Source organism: Xyrauchen texanus, chromosome 31 (assembly GCF_025860055.1).
Source record: "Xyrauchen texanus isolate HMW12.3.18 chromosome 31, RBS_HiC_50CHRs, whole genome shotgun sequence".
In the NCBI taxonomy this organism is placed as follows: domain Eukaryota; kingdom Metazoa; phylum Chordata; class Actinopteri; order Cypriniformes; family Catostomidae; genus Xyrauchen; species Xyrauchen texanus.
In genome coordinates, this window is record NC_068306.1 from 6,149,037 (window position 1) to 6,169,082 (window position 20,046).

At 41.8% G+C, this 20,046-nt stretch overlaps 1 protein-coding gene across 8 annotated transcripts in view; it reads right to left on the reverse strand.

Moving 5' to 3' along the window:
- Window positions 1-20,046, reverse strand: part of LOC127625253 (zinc finger protein 160-like) — a 124,017-nt gene that overhangs the window by 21,725 nt on the left and 82,246 nt on the right. For 4 of the 8 annotated variants that reach the window (XM_052100417.1, XM_052100416.1, XM_052100421.1 and 1 more), the window contains 3 exons: window positions 16,471-16,665; window positions 15,861-16,392; window positions 13,332-14,773 (listed from right to left, as the gene is read on the reverse strand). In XM_052100417.1, coding sequence (XP_051956377.1) covers window positions 13,332-14,773; window positions 15,861-16,392; window positions 16,471-16,665 — 2,169 coding nt within the window. Of the gene's footprint in view, window positions 1-13,331; window positions 14,774-15,860; window positions 16,393-16,470; window positions 16,666-17,138; window positions 17,267-20,046 lie in introns of those variants that run through there. The other 4 variants (XM_052100420.1, XM_052100418.1, XM_052100425.1 and 1 more) reach the window with 4 other exon arrangements.

Here is a 20,046-nt window from a genome sequence, read left to right on the forward strand (position 1 = left end):
AGGACTGATCCTTACGGACAGTGTTGCCAACTAGTTTCAATGGAAAGTAGCTAAAGCTTGCTCTAATAGTAATAAGTACGTGTCTGAATTCAGAGAGTTCAGAAACAGGAATGAACAACTGTCTAAAAATCTCCTGTGATTAAGTGCATGAAAATAATAAAAATAAACAGTCAAATTGAACAGTCTAAATGTAAAACTAAAGGGGAGCAATCAATACAGATTCGTGTTTGGTCCTTGGCAACGCTGTTTGCACATGCGCAGCTCATTCACGTCTATGTCAGCTGCCATGTGGTCAACTGATTGTGCTACTCCGCCTTCTCACCTCTCTTTCTGTCAGTCTCACTGAACAGAATAGATGCAGAGAGAGGTGTGTCTCCGAGTCCGGGCAGGAAAACAAGACCACATGCTCATGGGGCAGTATTAGCTACTTTCTTCTACGGAAGTAGCAACAGTTTCTCCAAAAAGTCGCTAGATTTGTCGCTAGTCGCTTTTTTGAATTAAAGTCACTTAAGAGGTCTGAAAAGTCACTAAGTCTAGCGACAATGTCGTTAAGTTGGCAACACTGCTTACAGAAGCCCTGAACCGCAAGGTGAAAAAAAAACTGTGAAAAATAAAAAACGTATCTCACTTTTTTCTCTCTCTTCACAATATTTTTTTCTCTTCACAAAATGTTTTTTTTTTATCTCTCCTAAAAAAAAAAATTTCTCCAAAAATGTATTTTTTTTTCTCTTCAATATTTTTTTGGGTGGGTGCTATTTCACACTATGTGCACACATAAAAAATAGCTATTTGTAAAATCCCTCATAGAAAATGCTCTTAACTGCTAATAGTTATTGTCAAATGAGGCCCAGAACTCTATGAATGTGCGTGTCATGGAGAAGTGCTTTCATTGCACTCATGAACAGCAGAGCTCACTGCGCACACATCAAATCAGATGCACATCGTCTTCTTTTCTTTCAAAGTTCTTCAAAACATAATCACACGTTTCGTCAAATGCGCATCTTTGTGTCTAATTTCTTGTCATATATCACTCCGAGAAACCCTCCACAGGGGCTAGTACATCAGCAGGCGGGGGACCGCGATGTCAAGCGAGTGATTGATCAGGTGGTACTGTAGCAGCTTGTCCATCAGCTACCGCGAGGCAGAATGGGTCCAGTGCCACCGCCCAGCATTGCTGAAGGAGGCAGTCTAATTGGCGGAGAACCATATGGCAGCGTACCCTAGGCCAGAAGAGCCCTCCCACTCTCTTTCCCCTTCCTGTATGTTTTTCCCATTTTCTTCCCCCTACCCTTTTCTCTCTAACTCTGCTCTCTCCCCAGAGCCTGTTCCTGCCCCGTGGAGGCAAGGAGTCCCACCACTGAAGCCAGTTCCCCACGCATGGGGTTTGCACTGCCCACAGCATTGACAGTGCCCTGCCGCTCTCTCCCTCAGGTGGAAGTGTCCACTGACACAGGTGCAGGCGCAGTTGCAATCTGGGACACTTCTGGGGTCAATGCCCTGTGATCCGGACCGATACAGGTAAGTGTCAAGGGAATACTCACCAAGCATTGATAGACACGGGTTGTAATCAAACCACTATCCACCAATGCTTGGTTCAACGTGAGGCTTTGGGCACAACCAAAAGGGTGAGAGTGAAGCGTGTGCATGGGAATATTCACAATTACCCTGTGGTGACCAAATTTCAGGTAACAAAACATAGAGTGGAGGCCGTGGTGAATTTGGAGACTAATTGGCCTGAATTCAGAAATCTATTAAAGGGATATGAGACCTTTTATTGGGGGCATATGTTTTACTCAATATCCTTCCAAAACCGCTGAGAGTAGTGACATGACCAAAACAAATGCACAACCGTTTCTGTAAGACTCAAATAAAGAGCACTTTATATCAATGTCAGCTCTAAATGTTTGTAAGCATTTCTTGACAGGGTAAAACCTACTCTATGTATCAGATTAAAGGATACTTCTTTTATAGTTGCTTATGAAATAATCTAAAGGTAGAACCTATTAAACCTCATTTTATATCAACAGTGGCAGTTGTAGTTACAGTTTCAAGATGTGTTTCAGCTAGTATTTATTTTTTCATAAATAATATAATTTGTTATTATTATTACTATTATTTAAGACTAGCTACACTGACATAACCATGGTAATGAGGAGCCATTCCTCCTGGGTAATATGTATGTTCTGTTTGAATTATGTTTGAAATTAGGAAACAAACAGGATAATAATGGGCTCATATAAGTAAATATACTCTTAATTTTTTAAAAGGGGGAGAGAAAACTTCCAGTCACTTTATTTGTTGATGTCAACAACAAAAATAATGTCTCTTGATGCATGTCCTTGTACTTGAAAACCATGAACAAAACTATACAACAAGAAAATGCAACCCAGGATACATTAAATACAGTTTATGTTTAATCTGTGGCAGGTCTGTCCTGAAGCAAAACCAATTGAGAAGCACTGAGTTAAAGGTACAGACAGGAGCAGTCTGGCTGTGCTGTTGTGCACCTACAGTATATGTTAACTGTTAATAATCATAGGACATTACTATAAAAGCTCACACGGCTGATGTTATTTTTCATTTATCACGCTATGCTAACATGTAAACCAACATGCTTTAGTTATATAACATGTTATAGTTACATGCTATTTTTTATCATGTTTATAATTTGGTTTATTATTATAATTCTGTTAGCTTTCGTATTTATTCTATTTATTTTCAAAAGGGGGACTTTTTTACACATACTTCCATTAAAAAAATAGTTTCAAGATTCAATTAAAAAAATAAAACCCTTCTGTTTTCACTCATTTAAGGTAACTGTAACTTTCAAATAATTTCAATGATCTTCTCTTTATACTAAAAGACAGGTATACAGGATAAGTTTAAGCAAATACGCTGGTTTCTTGATCATAGTACAACATATGACATACAAAATATACAATAGTGCAACATAACAGTGCAGTGCAACAGTAAACTGTCTGGTATAGTTCGCTAGTCTGTATCAGTACGCTATGTTAGCTGATAAGTAGTTTTAGTATAGTCTCATAGTTTGTAGTAAAACAATCATAAATGTGTAATTTTAATTATGCTACCTCATCTGTCAGCATGATGCTGGTGGATCACATTCAGTCTCTTTGTACGTCATTGTTTTGGCTAATGCTCACTTGCTGCATCCCTATGGAGTGTGTGCACGAGCACAAGCATGTGCAACAGGTAGGTGCTGCAGTTCACTTAACGTCCACAGGTGTCATTAATAACAAGGGTTTCTGAATCTTACATACTGCACCTTTAAATAGACAAGTCATAAATCAAATGAAAGCTTGCATTCTCAGGAAGGTGACTGTATTTATTATGTGTTTGTTGTATTTTTATTTTTTATTTAATTTGTTACCATAATACACAGTAAGAATTATTTAAAGAAATATCACAAATTGAAATTTTATTTAGGTAAGGCGTAAAAGGCAAACGTCTCTTTTCTTTGCTGACCACTGATCTATATGCCCCAAATAGCCTCAGACTTTATATAAAATCTTACCTTGGATTGTTAGCTTTAAAATGAGCTGAAGAAAATACTTGATTACGTATTTGTATAGATTGGGCTTCTAGATGTTAGAATCCAAGATATTCAACAAAACGTTGTGGAAGCTCTCAGCACTTCAAAAAAAGATGTGTTGTCTATGAGTGAGGGCTAAAATGCATTAGAGCACTATCTACATTTCAGATCACAGAACTGAGATTCTTACCTGGCAGTAATTTAAAGTCACAAAGCAACAAGGAGAACTCCCTGACCTTCATCATGACCAAATCGCTGCAAGGAATTCAACTTTATATTTATTTTATTTTTTATTTATTATTATATAGTATTAAAGGAAAATATTAAGAGTGCAGGTAACAGGATGGGGATGAAAGGTGGATTTGAACCCAAAAGGGGGAGGTGAATTCCCAAAATACTTGGAATATCCCATCAGCTAACAACCATGAATAACTGTGTCCAGATTGTAGCATGGTTTTCTCAGAGAAGAAGGACCCAGTTGCAGATATGAGGCCAAAATTAGCTTTATTAAGCAAAATATCAAAATACAAAAAAACTCTCATGATGGGGAAAAAGGTAAATTGAAAACAGAATTAGCCAAAATACTAAACTGACAGACTCAGAAAACAGACTGACACACTAACAAGCTCATAAAACGATTCAGCACAGGACTAGAGACAAAGGGAGGTGGTATAGAGAGAGGTAATTGGGGGAGCAGGTGCTGAATGATCCTCTGATTGGAGTAATGATCGTTGCCAAGGCAACTGGAGCCGCCAACTCTATGTGGCACCTGCAAGACACAAGAGGGCATGAGAGGCCAGGCAAACAGGAAAAACATTCAGACAAGATAAACATATCTGGCCAGACGGTGACAGATTTACCTTTTTAATTTTTACTGGACTTTGTATGATGTCAATTGATAAATTAAAACTATTTCAGAATCAGAATAAGCTTTATTGCCAAGTATGCTTACACACACACAAGGAATGTGTCATAGTGAGAGAAGCTTCAAGTACAAAGAAAATACAAAAAATGATACAACATATTCACACAAACATTTGAAATATACATATAAACACGTACATCAACAGTGAAATAAGAATACAAAATAAGATACAACATATAAATATATAGAGGAATCTACAAAAGGGCAATAATGTTGTTCAAATATGTTAAAAACAGATATACATTTGTGTGCAAGGTGATTTAATGTATTGCGCAGAAGAGGTAGGATATGTCAAATAAATATAAATGGAATATAAATATGAATGAATAGTTGAATATGCACATGATTGTATTGCCACAATGGGGAGTATTGGGGGTAGTTTTAACTGTTAATAATGTGAATGGCCTGAAGGAATCAACTGTTCTTTTGCCTGACTATTCTGGTGCTCAGAGCTCTGTAGCACCAGCCAAAGAGCAACAGTTCAAAAAGGTAGTATGCTGGGTGAATGGGGTCCAAAGCAATTTATCCTGCCCTTTTCCTCACTCTGGAGGTGTACAGTTCTTGGAGGGTTGGAAGGTGAGAACCAATAATCCCCTCAGCAGTCTGGACTATCCTTTGAAATCATCTGATGTCTGACTTCGTAGCTGAACCAAACCAGACAGTTATTGAAGAGCAGAGGACAGATTAAGTGACTGCTGAGTAAAACTGGATGAGCAGCACCTGTCGATGTGGGTCTCCCACTTCAGGTCCTGTGAGATGGTAGTGCCCAGGAACCTGAATGAGTGTTTCTTTGGGACAGAAATGATAGTGGAGGATTTGAAGCAGCTAGGAACTTCACAGTGCTCCAATGATGTGTTGAACATATGTGTGAAGATGGGGGTCAGCTGGTTAGCACAGGCTTTAGACAAGTGGGTGAAACACTGTCTGGGCCTTGTGCTTTCCTTGACTTTTGTTTATGGAAGACCCGACACACATCCTCTTCACAGATCTTTAGTGCAAGTTAGGTAGCAGGAGGGGGGTTGCAGGAGGTGTTTGTGTGAAGGTCAGAGCGGGTGTAGGATGTAAGACTGGGCTTTTTAAATCTACAGTAAAACACATTGAAGTTGTCAGCCAGTTGTTGATTCCCTACAGTGTTTGGAATGGTTTCTTGTAGTTGGTAATGTCTTTCAGGCCTCTCCACACTGATGCAGGGTCGTTAGCTGAAAAATAGTTTTCCAGCGTTTCAGGCTTGTAGTTCCAGCTCTGCTTCATTGGTCCCTCTCTTTACAGTCTTACCTACAGGTTCTGTCTGTCGGTTGAAAGAAGATGAACCAGACAATGATCAGAGATTTCTAAAGCTGCTCTAAGGATAGGGCAATATGCATCCTTTAATGTGGTGAAACAGTGATCCATATTTTTTTTGTCTCTGGTTGGGGATGAAATGTGCTGTTTGTTTTTGGGTTGTTCATGTGTGAGGTTTGCTTTGTTAAAATCTCTAAGAATAATAAGTGAGTCTTAAGTGAGCTGTTGCAGCGCTGCATACAAGAATGCTTTTGGCAGAGTGTAAACACACCAGAATAAACAAGGAAAACACTATGGCAAGTAGAAAGGCTTGCAGTTGAGGAAAATTGCTTCTAAATTAGGACAGCACATCTTCTTTGATGTTGTTACATATTTACACCAACTTTCATTGATGTAAAAACATGTTCCACTGCCTCCCTTTTTCCCTTAAACATCTGCGATGCGATCTGCTCTGAACAGCTGAAAGACCAGCAGATGTAGCACACTGTCAGGAATGGTTTTATTTAGCCAGGTTTCCGTGAAGCACAGAGCAGCAAAGTTAGCAAAGTCCTTATTTGTACAGGTTAGGACAAGTAGTTCGTCCATTTTGTTAGGAAGTGAGTGGTGCTAGATGTATGATTGGCAGCGCAGTTCAGAACTTTTTCACAGTCTGTATATTTATTCTCACACCTAGAGGTAATTTTTTATTGAGGAAATCGATAAATGAATGCCTGTCAGCCAGTTGGTCCTCCAGAATAACCATCATTTCAAAAATTTCACACAAAAATATTTCTGTGGTGAAATAAAATGTGTGCGGATAAAATGCCTGTACATATGTGACCTTTACTGCACGTGTTCTGTCCTACCCTTCATCAGCACACTTAGCCTCAAATAGTGGATGATTTTGACATTTATTTTGGACCTGCCCACAAAGCAATGAAACACAGAGAATAGCTCTGCTGCAGATTTCCCTTTGTACAGCAGCTATAGTATCACCACCACAGCCAATAGGAAACACAAACCCGTTAACTCAGGATTTAACTTTAAATAAAGAACTTAATAAACTTTAGTGTTTATCTCGTTACATTTATATCAGACACAGAAAGATAGCAAGATGAAAGGCACATATCATACCATTATTTTATGCTTTTCACATATGTTAATTATAATGTGTTCAAGACCCATACTATTTCTACATTTAATTAAATGCTGTACTGCAATAATGCCAGTCTGTGGCAGGGCGGAGGGCGGGGCCGGGTCGTGATCCTACACACCCGGTCCCGTATTAGGCTAATCAAGCCTTCGAGAGGGATGAAGGTCGACTGCAGAGTGGTGGCGCGGGGGCCCTGGCACCGCCTCCCCAGCCATATTATCACACAGGCCTGTCCTAGCTGAGCCTAAGTCTTACATTTTTTATTCTCATAAAAAAAAAAAAAAAATTCTCTCTTCAAACATTTTTTTTTCTCTTTTCAAAAAAATTATTCTATAATCTTTGTGTGCATTAAACTGGGTTTCTGGTACACCAGGGGATTAAACTCCTTGCTGTGGTGCCACTAACCATTGGAGAGGATATCTTCAGGTTTGAGTGTCTTTCTTTTGTTGTTTTAATTAGATTTTCACTGAGTTCCGTGTGCATATCTTTGCAGTGAATCTCACTGGAGTGTGTGAGTGTGCGATCTGGTGCACGTGTGGGTTTTTATTATTGCGAGCATTATTTAAGCCCTGTATCTAGCCTGCCTTGCTACTGGTAAGCCCTCGCTCAAGAGATATTTTGTAAATCTGTGTTGTGACATTATATTACAGCGGTTTGACGCTGTTTGCCTTTTTATATTGGTACTTTATTCCGGTTACATCACATTGAATGCCCTTTACTTCTATGTTTTGAATCTATTTTATTGTGACTGAATACATATATGTTTGGTATAAACATACCCACGTCTCATTGTCTCTATGTGAGAGAAACCGAATACCTTTATTGGGTATTGCGTATACCCTTATTGGGTATTTCCCTGAGTGCAAAACAATGCAAAATCTTAAACTGAATAACGTGTACCCTTGCATACCAAGACATAGTTTTAATATTTGTTTTAATTATTTCCCACTCACCATCCTCCACTACAAGTTAAAATCTCTTTCCCATCACCAAGACTCTGAATCAATGAGTAATAATTAGGTCTGTCGATTTAACGCGTTAATTCAGTGCGATTAATTTGATAAAAAATAACATGTTAAAAAAATTAACGCAATTAATCGCAATGTAATAAGGATGATTCCTGAGAAATGCAAGCTTGTAGTACCACCTTTTTTCTCCAGAGGGCAGTTAGTGAAACTTCATCTGTGTGGGCAACTCAAAGGCCAGTGTAAAGAGATGAGACATCAGACATTAAGTCTCAGTGTCGCAAATTCTTTATCTGAAAAGTGAAGCTTCTGGAAAAAATATACAACATAATAACTTAATGTTTAAAAATATAAGCTAGAGCCCTGAAATGAAGAAATTGTGACAGAAATATATTACAACGGTATGGTAAAATGCAATATTCACTGTAATGCTAATAATAATAATAATAAAGCAATATATCACATGCAAAACTGCTGTTGAATAAATGTTTGGCTAAAATGCCCTGATGTTGAACAATTTTATTATCACTTGTTAAACGTTTTAAGAATTAATTGATTAGTCACCATTTTAATGATGAAATTAAACTCTAAAACATTGATTTTAGTTATAATAATAAAACAAAAATGAAAACATGATTTGGTAAAAAATAAAACAGATTTCTGTAGGGTGCTACTTAAAAACACTTAAGCAATGCGTCCTTGGTTGAAAACCACTTGAAAGAAACATACATTTCTTCTCATTATTAATTTACATTAAAATATATCTTTTTAAATAGGCTAAACAAGTGTGTTCAATAGCACATTATCATATTAGCATTTCTATGCTGTGGTACCGAAATTGGTATCGAGAATGGTGAAATTTCACTGGTATTAGTACTGACTACTGACATTTTGGTACTGTGACAACAGTAGGAAGAAGTGCCTTACAGGTGCCACTAAAGACCATCCACTTAGTATACGAGCAGGAGAAGACCAGGCCGGTCGTAAAGCTAAAGTATTCGACAGTCCACTCTGTGAGGGCTGATCAAACCCAAGTACAAACTAGAGATGGGCACAAGTACTCGAACGTGGCAGCAATGATCGGTCATGAAAATGATGATTGATGGTGGTCATGCATAATGTGACTTTTAACTTAATTTGAAATTCAGTGGCAATTACCTGATAACTAAACACGCGTGTCAAAGAGGGAGCTTATTTTTATTTTGTGATTTTGAGGGGTACATTGATTGTCAGAAACGTCTCATAGCAACCAAACTGATACAATGCTGCAATGCTAATGTTATGATAATCAAAAGATAGTGTAATTAACTGTGTTTTCAACACTTGTCTCTGTAAAACATTTGCTAAACACAGATTTATTATCATTTAATGCAAGAACTTCGACTCGTTAATGGATATTATTCAATAAAAGTTTGTCACTGACTGTAAACCTCCCTGCCTTGGTTGACAACACAAACCTGCATCTCGACGAAAGGGGAGTTGAAGAGTTCTGCATGACTTTCCAAGTTAGAAGTCCGGGTCAAAATGTCATTCCCCATCTGTCGCTCACTTTGACATTGTGTCGATGAAGCGACACTAGGGGTCTCTCTTGAGAGCCTTGCGCATCTCTGAACTTGAGAAAAGGCCAATGAGAAATTGGCAGACAGAATTTGCATATCCTGCCCCCGGACATACGGGTATAAAGGGAAGGAAATGCATCTGTCCATTCAGAAATTTTCTTTGGAGCCGACCGGTTCTGTGATCAGCGGGCTGCTATTCACAAGACTGTTCAATTCATCTCTAAGAGCATATGCTGTTGGATCTATGGCACATATCAACGGCTTTCTCCTTCTCTGCACAGCAGTGCAGCTTTGCCCCTGGGCACTTTGACAGTGCTTTTAAAAGAGAATGTTTTCCTAAAAGAGTTTATTTCTCTAAAAGTGCAATACACAGCTGGCATTGAATGTCCTTTTCAGGACGTGTCTTTTTAAAGACGCAATAGAGCCTGTCCCTCCAGCCATGATGAAGAAGGGTCTCTACAGCCCTTACTTCATCGTACCTAAGAAAGGCGGCGGCTTACAACCTATCTTGGACTTGTGAGTTTTCAACCGGGCCTTGCACAAACTCTCATTCAAAATGCTCACGCAAAGACACATCTTAACTTGCGTCCGGCATCAAGATTGGTTCGCAGCGGTAGACCTGAAGGATGCGTAGTGCCACGTCTCTATCTTACCTCGACACCAACCCTTTCTATGGTTCATGTTCGACGGCCAGGCATATCAGTACAAGGTCCTCCCCTTCGGCATGTCCCTGTCCCCTTGCCCCGCAGAGGAAGTGTGCATTCATACGCATACTCAACTACCTCCACGACTGGCTCATCCTGGCCCACTCCCGAGAGTTACTATGCGCCCACAGGGACCAGGTGCTCAGGCACCTTAGCCGCCTAGGGCTTCAGGTCAACTGGGAAAAGAGCAAGCTCACCCCGGTTCAGAGCATCCCTTTTCTCAGCATGGAGTTAGACTCAGTCTCAATGGTAGTACGCTTCACTAATGAGTGCACGCAGTCAGTGCTGAAATGCCTCACCTTGTTCAAGCCAAGCACGGCGGTTCCTCTAAAAACATTTCCAGAGGCTCATGGGGCATATGGCATCCTCCGCGGCATTTGCAACGCTGGTTTTGATGCATATGAGACCGCTTCAACATTGGCCCCAGACTTGAGTCCCGAGATGGGCATGGCACCGTGGCAGGCACCATGTGTTTATCACCCCCACCTGCCGCAAGATTCAAACCATGGACAGACCTCTGTTTTCTACGGACAGGAGTCCCCTTACAGCAGGTGTCCCGATGCATCCTGGTCACCACAGATGCCCCCAAACAGGGTTGGGTGTCGTGTGCAACGGGCACGCAGCTGCTGGCTCCTCCTCAGATCTGGGCAGCCTCAACACGGCAGTGGATGCGCTGTCGTGACAAGGTTCACTCAGCGAGAGTGGAGGCTTCACCCCAAGTCGGTCCAGCTGAATTGGGAACAGTTCGGCAAGGCACAGGTAGACCTGTTCGCTTCCCAAGAGACCTCCCACTGCCCGCTCTGGTACTCCCTAACAGAAGTTTCCCTAGGGACAGATGCGCTGGCACACGGCTGGCCCCGGGGGGCTGCGCAAGTATGCATTTTACCCAGTGACTCTTCTTGCATGGGTGCTGTGCAAGGTCAGGGAGGACGAGGAACAAGACAATTTGGTGGCCCCATGCTGGCCCACTCGGACTTGGTTCTCGGATCTCGTGACAGCCACTCCCTGGCGAATTCCTCTGAGGAAAGACTTCTTTCTCAGGGACGGGGAACCCTCTGGCATCTGCGCCCTGACCTCTGGAAACTCCACGTCTGGCCCCTGACGGGATGCGGAAGATCTAATTGTGCCATCGTAGGCATGATCAACCAAGCCAGAGCTCCCTCTACCAGGCAACTTTACACCCCTAAGTGGCACTTGTTCACAAATTGTTGTTCTTCCCAGTCTGAAGACCCGTAGAGATGTGCAGTTCAGTCAGTGCTTTCATCCCTGCAAGATTGAAGATGCATGTAGCCACTATCAAGGCCCACTACGACGCAGTGGACGGCAAGTCCTTAGGTAAGCATGACTTGATTATCAGGTTCCTTAGAGGTGCCGGAAGTTGGATCCTCCCCGGCCAAGACTGTTCCCCTCCTGGGTTCTCTCAGTGGTCCTCTTGGGCCTTCAGAGACCCCCCTTCGAGCCGCTTGACTCAGTTGAACTTGAGGCCCACTCCTTTAAGATGGCCCTCCTGATCACGCTCACCTCCATCAAGAGGGTTGGGGACCTGCAAGTGTTCTCTGGAGTTCGGTCCGGCAGACACCCATGTCGTCCTAAGACCGTGACCGGGCTACGTGCCCAAGGTTCCTACAACCCCCTTCAGGGACCAAGTAAGTGAACCTGCAAGTGAAGCTGCCCCCGGGAGGAGGCAGTTCCAGCCTTTTTCATCACTGTGTCCGATGTGCGCTTTGCGTACTTATGTGGACCACAAGCAGAGCTTTAAATGTTCTGAGCAGCTCTTTTGTCTGCTTTGGTGGAAAGCGGAAAGGGAACGCTGCCTCCAAACAGAGGCTTTCCCACTGGGTTGTTGATGCCATAGCATTGGCCTATCATACCCAGGCCGTGCCCGCCCCTTTATGGGTTCGAGCCCACTCGACAAGAAGTGTGACATCCTCGTGGGCACTGGCCAATGGAGATCCCACTAACTCGGCTCCCTGGATGACTCCTCCCTAGCCTTCTGGCCTGCGAATTCAGCCGACCAGACCCACTACAAGTATTCAAACTACTCTGTACTGGAAAAGGTGCTCCACAGGTCGGGCCCCCATGTGGACTTGTCCCCCTATGTGTATTTTCTGCGTCTCCCTTGGGCAATCGAGGCTGCCCCCGTCGCCGTGTTTGTAGCAACTCCTTCCTCCCAATAAGGTAGGCTCTACCACCTCACCATTTTCCACATGCGACCTGAAATCCCATGTGATGTATTTCACCACTCTTTACCTCCCAAAGCCTGGGCAGGTGTGGTCTCCACAGGGTCTTTCCCCCCCTGAAAGAATAGGAATTGGGAAAGAATACCTTCCTCGATGCATGTGATAGCGTTAAGATGGCCCCAGCCGCTTTAGCTCTATGCGAGAAACATAGAGAGAGAAAAGGCGAGGCTAACACGGCTTGCTCCCATGCTTGGCACGTCGCCTTGTTCCCCCCATATCGGGGTGTGGGGAACCAGAAGGTTATGACGATTTTATGGAGCGTTTGGGTAGGGTACGTGCAGTCTCACACAGTCTGTAGCTTTGGCAGGCAACTGCCTGTCCGCACCTGCGTCAGTAGCGCACGTACATGGTTCAGCACATGGCCTGATTAAAAATGGATTCCTAGTGTCGCTTCTTCGACACAACGTCGAAGTGAGCGACAGACAGGGAACATCTAGGTTACTATTATTACCTCCGTTCCCTGATTAAGGGAACAAGATGTTGTGTCCTCCCGGCCATGTCGCTGAACTGAGCCACTGTTACGGCGAACCTCTTTTTCGGCTCCTCAGGCAAAATCCTGAATGGACAGATGCATTTCCTTCCCTTTATACCCGTAAGTCCAGGGGCGGGACATGCAAATTCTGTCTGCCAATTTCTCATTGGCCTTATCTCAAGTTCAGAGATGCACGAGGCTCTAAAGAGAGACCCCTAGTGTCTCTTCTTTGACACAATGTATCGCCCCCTCCCCATCAGAGAATGGAGGATACAATAGTAACCTAGACTTTCTGTTGCACTGTCCCCAGTTGAAAGGTGGGAATTCCAACTCTCCGAGTTGAATGGAACACTTCATAAATAACTCGCAACAACAATTCGTAGCATCTCGGCTTTCACCATGGGAGTGAACATTTGGGGACACACACACTGTGCTGAAGCATCAAGAGATTATACAGAAGTTTATTTTAATTTTCAACTATTTACTTGAAGCATTGAATCTTAAGATGGACATCTCTCTGTGATTACTTTGGGTAACACTTTTTCATATGAGAAACTATATGATTGCTGCGCTGAAAGTTCTCCCACATGAGGAGCAGTATGAATTATCTCGTGTATTTTCAGGTATTTTGAGGCACTGAAACTTTTTCCACAGTGTGAGCACTTGTAAGGTTTCTCTCCAGTATGAATTCTCTCATGTGTTTTCAGATTGTTTGACATACTGAAACTCTTTCCACAGTGTGAACACTTGTAAGGTTTTTCTCCAGTATGGATTCTCACGTGTTTATTCAGGTATTTTGAGGCACTGAAACTATTTTCACAGTGTGAGCATTTGTAAGGTTTCTCTCCAGTATGAATTCTCTCATGTGTTTTCAGATTGTTTGACATACTGAAACTCTTTCCACAGTGTGAACACTTGTAAGGTTTCACTCCAGTATGAATTCTCTCATGTTTTTTCAGGTGATGTACCAAAGTGAAACTCTTTCCACAGTGTGAACACTTGTAAGGTTTCTCTCCAGTATGAATTCTCTCATGTTTTTTCAGGTGTTGTAACAAAGTGAAACTCTTTCCACAGTGCGAGCACTTGTAAGGTTTGTCTCCAGAATGGATTCTCTTGTGTGTTTTCAGGTTTTGTGACTGATTGAAACTCTTTTCACAGTGTGAGCACTTGTAAGGTTTCTCTCCAGAATGGATTCTCTCATGTGTTTTCAGGTTTTGTGACTGATTGAAACTCTTTCCACAGAGTGAGCACTTATAAGGTTTCTCTCCAACATGGATTCTCCTGTGTGTTTTTAGGTTTTTTGTCTGATTGAAACTCTTTTCACAGTGTGAGCACTTGTAAGGTTTCTCTCCAGTGTGGATTCTCTTGTGTGCTTTCAAGTTTTCTGTCCGGGTGAAAGTCTTTTCACAGTGTGAACACTTGTAGGGTTTTTCTCCAGTATGCATTCTGTGGTGCTGTTTCAAGTCACTGGATTTAATAAATGTCTTCCCACATTCAAAGCACACATGAGCTCTCAGGCCGGTGTGTATTTTCTGGTGCTCTTTCAAATAGGACAGGAGTGTAAAACTCTTTCCACAAAAAGAACACTGGTAAGGCTTCTCATTTGTGTGCAGTTTCAGATGTTGTTTTAAGACTGAATTCAAAACAAATGTTTTACCACATATATCACATTCAAATGGTCTTTCTCCAGAGTGCAAGAGGAGATGATCTTTGAGTTGGCCTGCATATGCAAAACTTTTTTCACACTGATGGCACGTGTAAGGTCTCTCTCCCGTATGAATTCTCATGTGTATTTCAGGCTGGCATTTACGTGTTGAATTCTTCTCAGTCTTTGAGTCACTCAGAGATTTTTCTCCAGTTGTGAAATCAAGATGTATCTGATCCTGAAGTTTCTCCTCCACTTCATTCAGTTCTTGACTTTCCTCTTGCACTTCCATAAGCTCTAGAACGAACACAGTAAACTGACATTAATCAATTCAAGTGGGACAAATGTGAAAAAAGAACCCTGATGTGATGACAAATTAAACCAAATGTCCAGGGCTGCGTTTTCCAAAATCATCATTAGCAAAGTTGATCGTAGAATCCATTGGCGCCAATGGTCTCTACAATCAACTTAAGCTTGCGATGCTCTTGGGAAACGCAGCCCATGCTGAAACATGCATTTCATGATTAAAGCCATTTAGTTTGAATCTGAGCCACAGTCACAAAAATAAAGTCATACATATTTGCAACAACATAAGGGTGAGTACTTTTCATTAATGTCAGAACTATTCCTTTAACTCTTTCCCCGCCAAACACAGAATTTTCCGTGTTTTATGAAAAAAAGCTTCCCCGCCAAACACGGAATTTTCCGGGTTTCCGTGTTTTAGGTGTTATACGGTAAGGAAGACCCCTGCGCATGTTTTGAAAGAGTACGCAACTCTTTGATCAAAGAAACAGACTGCGATCGTCTCAAACATGAAGAAATGGAGTATTGAGAAGCTCAAAATATCAGACATAAACATGCCTTTTTCTCAGCTTTTTGTCTGAAATGTTGTTTTTTGACAAAACCTACCTCTGTTCAAGTCGCAATAAAAAAAGAACAAATGAAGATAAGATAAAATAAAATCGTGTTTTTTTGCCTAAAAGCAGAGGCCCAGATCTTTATTGTGATATATAGCATCTTCATATATTCATGGAAGAAAATATTCTGCGGGCCATTAAAGTTTAGCGAAAATCGTCAAAAACCCTGGCGGTGGCTGGCAACTTTTTTTTAAAAACGCTGGCTGGGAAAGGGTTAATGCCAACATTTAAAAAAGACCAAATTAATACTTAAAAATTAAGAAGCAGAATCTAGAATTGTTATAACCTTGGAAAATGAAAATAAAAAGATATAACTTATTAAAAGACAACTGAGCACTTCTAAAACAACAATCAAAATCAACAAGGGACTTTTAGAGCAACTTTTGAGAGATAAAACCTCTTTCTTAAAACAGATTTTAACTTGACAGTCGCTTTACATGAAAATATGAAACTTTAAAGAAACATACTTGAAGGAAAAAAATCATCATCATCTTCATCACTCTGTTGATTCTCTGCAGTGATTTCTTCTTTAATCTCCTGTTTCACTTCAACCTTCACTCTCATCTTCATCAGGTTCCTGCAGTCCAGCAGCTTCACTGAACACATCTTCACTGATGTCTGCAGCATCTGCTGCTCATCATCATCTTCATTTCTCTGTTGTTCCTCTGCTGTGATTTCTTTTTTTATCTCCTCCTTCTTCACTTCAATTTTCACTGGTGTCTGCAGCATCTGCTGTTCTCCAGCATTACAGACAGAAGTCAGAGACTCTGTGGAGGTTTGATCACCCTGATTACTGTCACACACACTCTCCTGAGCATCAGTAGAACAGAGTAAAGTGAGCTGTGAGTCCTGTGTGTCTCTGGATCTCTGTTCAGAGAGTTTGTCCAGCAGCTGCTGTGGTGTGGACTGATCTCTGCCGCTCCACACTGAATCCTGACATTCTGTGGAGGTCCCATCAGTCACACACACTGAAGATTGACAGGAAACCTTTTCCAGCTCCTGACAAACACAACACAATCACATCTGTACCGTTCATCATCACAGAGTCACAGTCATATCACATCATCTGAAACTTACAATCTCAACTTTAACTCGCTCAAAACAGGTGCAGGATGAATACAGTTCTCTCTCCATCAGTTTTGTCTTCAGTGACGTCACCTCTTTCTTCAGCTGAGAGATTTCTGTGATGAAATCATCAATATCCAGCATGGACAGATCAGTTCCTACTGATTTACAGCAGATCACATCCACCTGCTCTCTCATGATGAACATCTGAACACAAAAACATCCTCATTATAATGGACTGACATTCATCACACTCAAAAACATTATTATATGTTTATAAACAAGATAAGATGTATTAAAAAATGTCTAAGATGATATAAAAATAAATGTGTATTTGATTTCGTTTTCATGACTGCAAGAATATTATCAGCTATCATAACAGGCTATGTATGATACAATATATTATCATCTACTGTGAACTAATTTACAATCAGCCGCTGTATTTAAAGAGCTCATATCAGACATTAAACGTGATATTCTCATATTGGTGCTCGTTTTTACTGGAACTGAATATTTTAAAGCGTTCATCACAAAATAATGCTTCATGTGGAGATAATAAGCTTTGTTCATTAAAACGCCACAGAGAGAAAAACAACCTGCACAGAAAAATATGTCACCACAGATCTTCATTAGCATACAACATAAATACATAAATGCTGTAAAACACATTAAACACGTACCTAAGCGCTCAAACTGTCAACAGCTCTCGTTTAATCTCGGGTTTTATTGGTTGAAAAAATAACTCACGGTGAGTTTCTGTCATCTACTGTGTTCTGTCCAGAAGAGATCCCTCTCGCGTCATTTTCTTCTTCTGTTGTTGTTGTTTATTGGTTGTTATAGCGGCACGACAGTTTATGGTGCATTACCGCCACCTACTGAGCTGGAGTGTGAATATATATATATATATATATATATATATATATATATATATATATATATATATATATATATATATATATATATATATTCTGTATCTCCTTCCCTTGTATTTTTTTCTGGAATATTTTTCTTTCGCTATCATATGCCCATATATCATTAAAAGTTCCACAGATTCTGTCTAATGTTCTTCTTAAATTCCCATTTAGTCCTGTATGTCCAGTTGTATGATTCTTCCCGTCTTTCAAATCTAGTTTCATTTCCATTGATTCCTACATTACTTTGTATTCTGTAATGCTTCCCTTTCTCCACCTTGTCCCACAGTTTTTTCCATGATTTAAATACTGCTTTCCTTTTTATTGTCTATGCCTCTCCCTTACTGATGTTATTATCAATCTCCACGATATTACATCTTAACAAGTTCTTTGTATGCTTATCTACTACCTCATTCCGTTCCACTCCAGCATGTGATCCATGGGCAGCTCCAAGGCTGGGCTACCAGGGCTTAAGCCACAAATGTTTTCTGTAAAGCCCCGAATGTTTTGATCATCTTTTTGTAGTGATGTCATAAGTACCAGTACGTGGGTATGAAAGTTGATAAGAAAATATTTTACTTTGATTATTTTAACATTACATTTAAAAGTTAAGGTAATATACTGTATATAAATGAATGATTCCTGTCTCTCTATGGTATTGACAACACCAAATACAGACTCAATTCAATCCTATGTCTTGTCACCAGCTGCTTTCCAGCTCTCATGCAACCTTTGTGTGTGCATGCAAGAAGAGGGTTTGAGGCACACGATTGCAGTAAGTACCAAATATTTAGATATACAGTATAACACTGAAAACAAGGAGTAATATATACAGATGAATTCAAGGAATTTTCTAACTTTAAAATCAAGAGCCAGTACATTTCATCATAAAGTACACAATGTGTGTGTCAAACTACAGAAAGCCGAAAGGGACAAAACAGTTTTTTTTTAATCGTGTTTTAAAGTATAGATTTTAAAGCATGCGATTTCTGATCTTCAAGCGTCCATCCATCCATACATCCATCTTCATACACTTATCCGAAGTTGGGTCGCTCCAGCAGCAGCTCCAGCAGGGGGCCCCAAACTTCCCTATCCCGAACCACATTAACCAGCTCTGACTGGGGGACCCCCAAGGCATTCCCAGGCTAGTGTGGAGATATGATCTCTCCACCTAGTCCTGGGTCTTCCCCGAGGCCTCCTCCCAGCTGGATGTACCTGAAACACCTCCCTAGGGAGGCGCCCAGGGGGCATCCTTACCAGATGTCCAAACCACCTCAACTACTCCTTTCGACGAAAAGGAGCAGCTGCTCTACTCTGAGCTCCTCACGGATGACTGAGCTCCTCACCCTATCTCTAAGGGAGAAGCCTGCCACCCTTCTGAGGAAGTCCATTTCGGCCACTTGTATTTGCGACCTAGTTCTTTCGGTCATGACCCAGCCTTCATGACCATAGGTGAGAGTAGGTACAAAAATTGACCGGTAGATCGAGAGCTTTGCCTTCCGGCTCATAGAGCTAGTGCAGTACTGCCCCCGCTGCCCCGATTCTCTGGCCAACCTCCCGCTCTAATGTCCCCTCACTCATGAACTAGACCCCAAGGTACTTGAAGTCCTTCACTTGGGGCAATACCTCCTTCCCTACCCGGAGTACGCACTCCATTGGTTTCCTGCTGTGAACCATGGCCTCAGATTTAGAGGTGCTAATCCTCATCCCAGCCGCTTCACACTCGACTGCCAAGCGATCCAGTGAGAGCTGAAGGTCACTGACCATTGATGACATGAAGACTACATCATCTGCAAAAAGCAGCAATGAGATCCCCAGCCCACCGAACCACACACCTTCCCCACCCCGACTACGCCTCGATTTCCTGTCCATGAATATCACAAACAGAATTGGTGACAAAGCGCATCCCTGGCGGAGACCAACCCCCACATAGAATGAACTTGACTTCGTGCCAAAGACCCGGACACAGATCTCGCTTTGGACATACAGGGATTGGATCGCCCTAAGAAGGGACCCCCCACCCCGTACTCCCGCAGCACCTCTCACAGTCTCTTCCGGGGGACCCGGTCATACGCCTTCTCCAGATCCACAAAACACATGTAGACCAGATGGGCATGCTCCCAGGCCCCCTCCAAGATCCTTGCGAGAATAAAGATCTGGTCCGTCATTCCACGGCCAGGGACAGAACCTGCATTGTTCCTCTTCAATCCGAGATTCAACAATTGGCCGAACCCTCCTCTCCAGCACCTTGGAGTAAACTTTACCAGGGAGGCTGAGAAGTGTGATACCCCTGTAGTTGGCACACACTCTATGATCCCCCTTTTTGAAGAGGGGAACCACCACCCCGTTCTGCCACTCCTTAGGCACTGTCCCTGACTTCCATGCAATGTTGACACCCCATCCACATCCAAAGCTTTCAGCATTTCTGGTCAGATCTCATCAATCTCCGGGGCTTTGCCTCTGCTGAGTTGTTTGTCTACCTCAATGACCTCCCCCAGGGAAATAGAATCTGATCCCCCATAAGCCTCCGTCTCTGCCTCTAGCATAGAGGGCGTGTTGGGATTTAGGAATTCTTCAAAGTGTTCCTTCCACCGCCATCTTCAAGTGTATGTGAGACAAAAGTGAGTGAGACTTTTTTAGTTTACAATATAAATGACACATTATAGATGTATTCAAA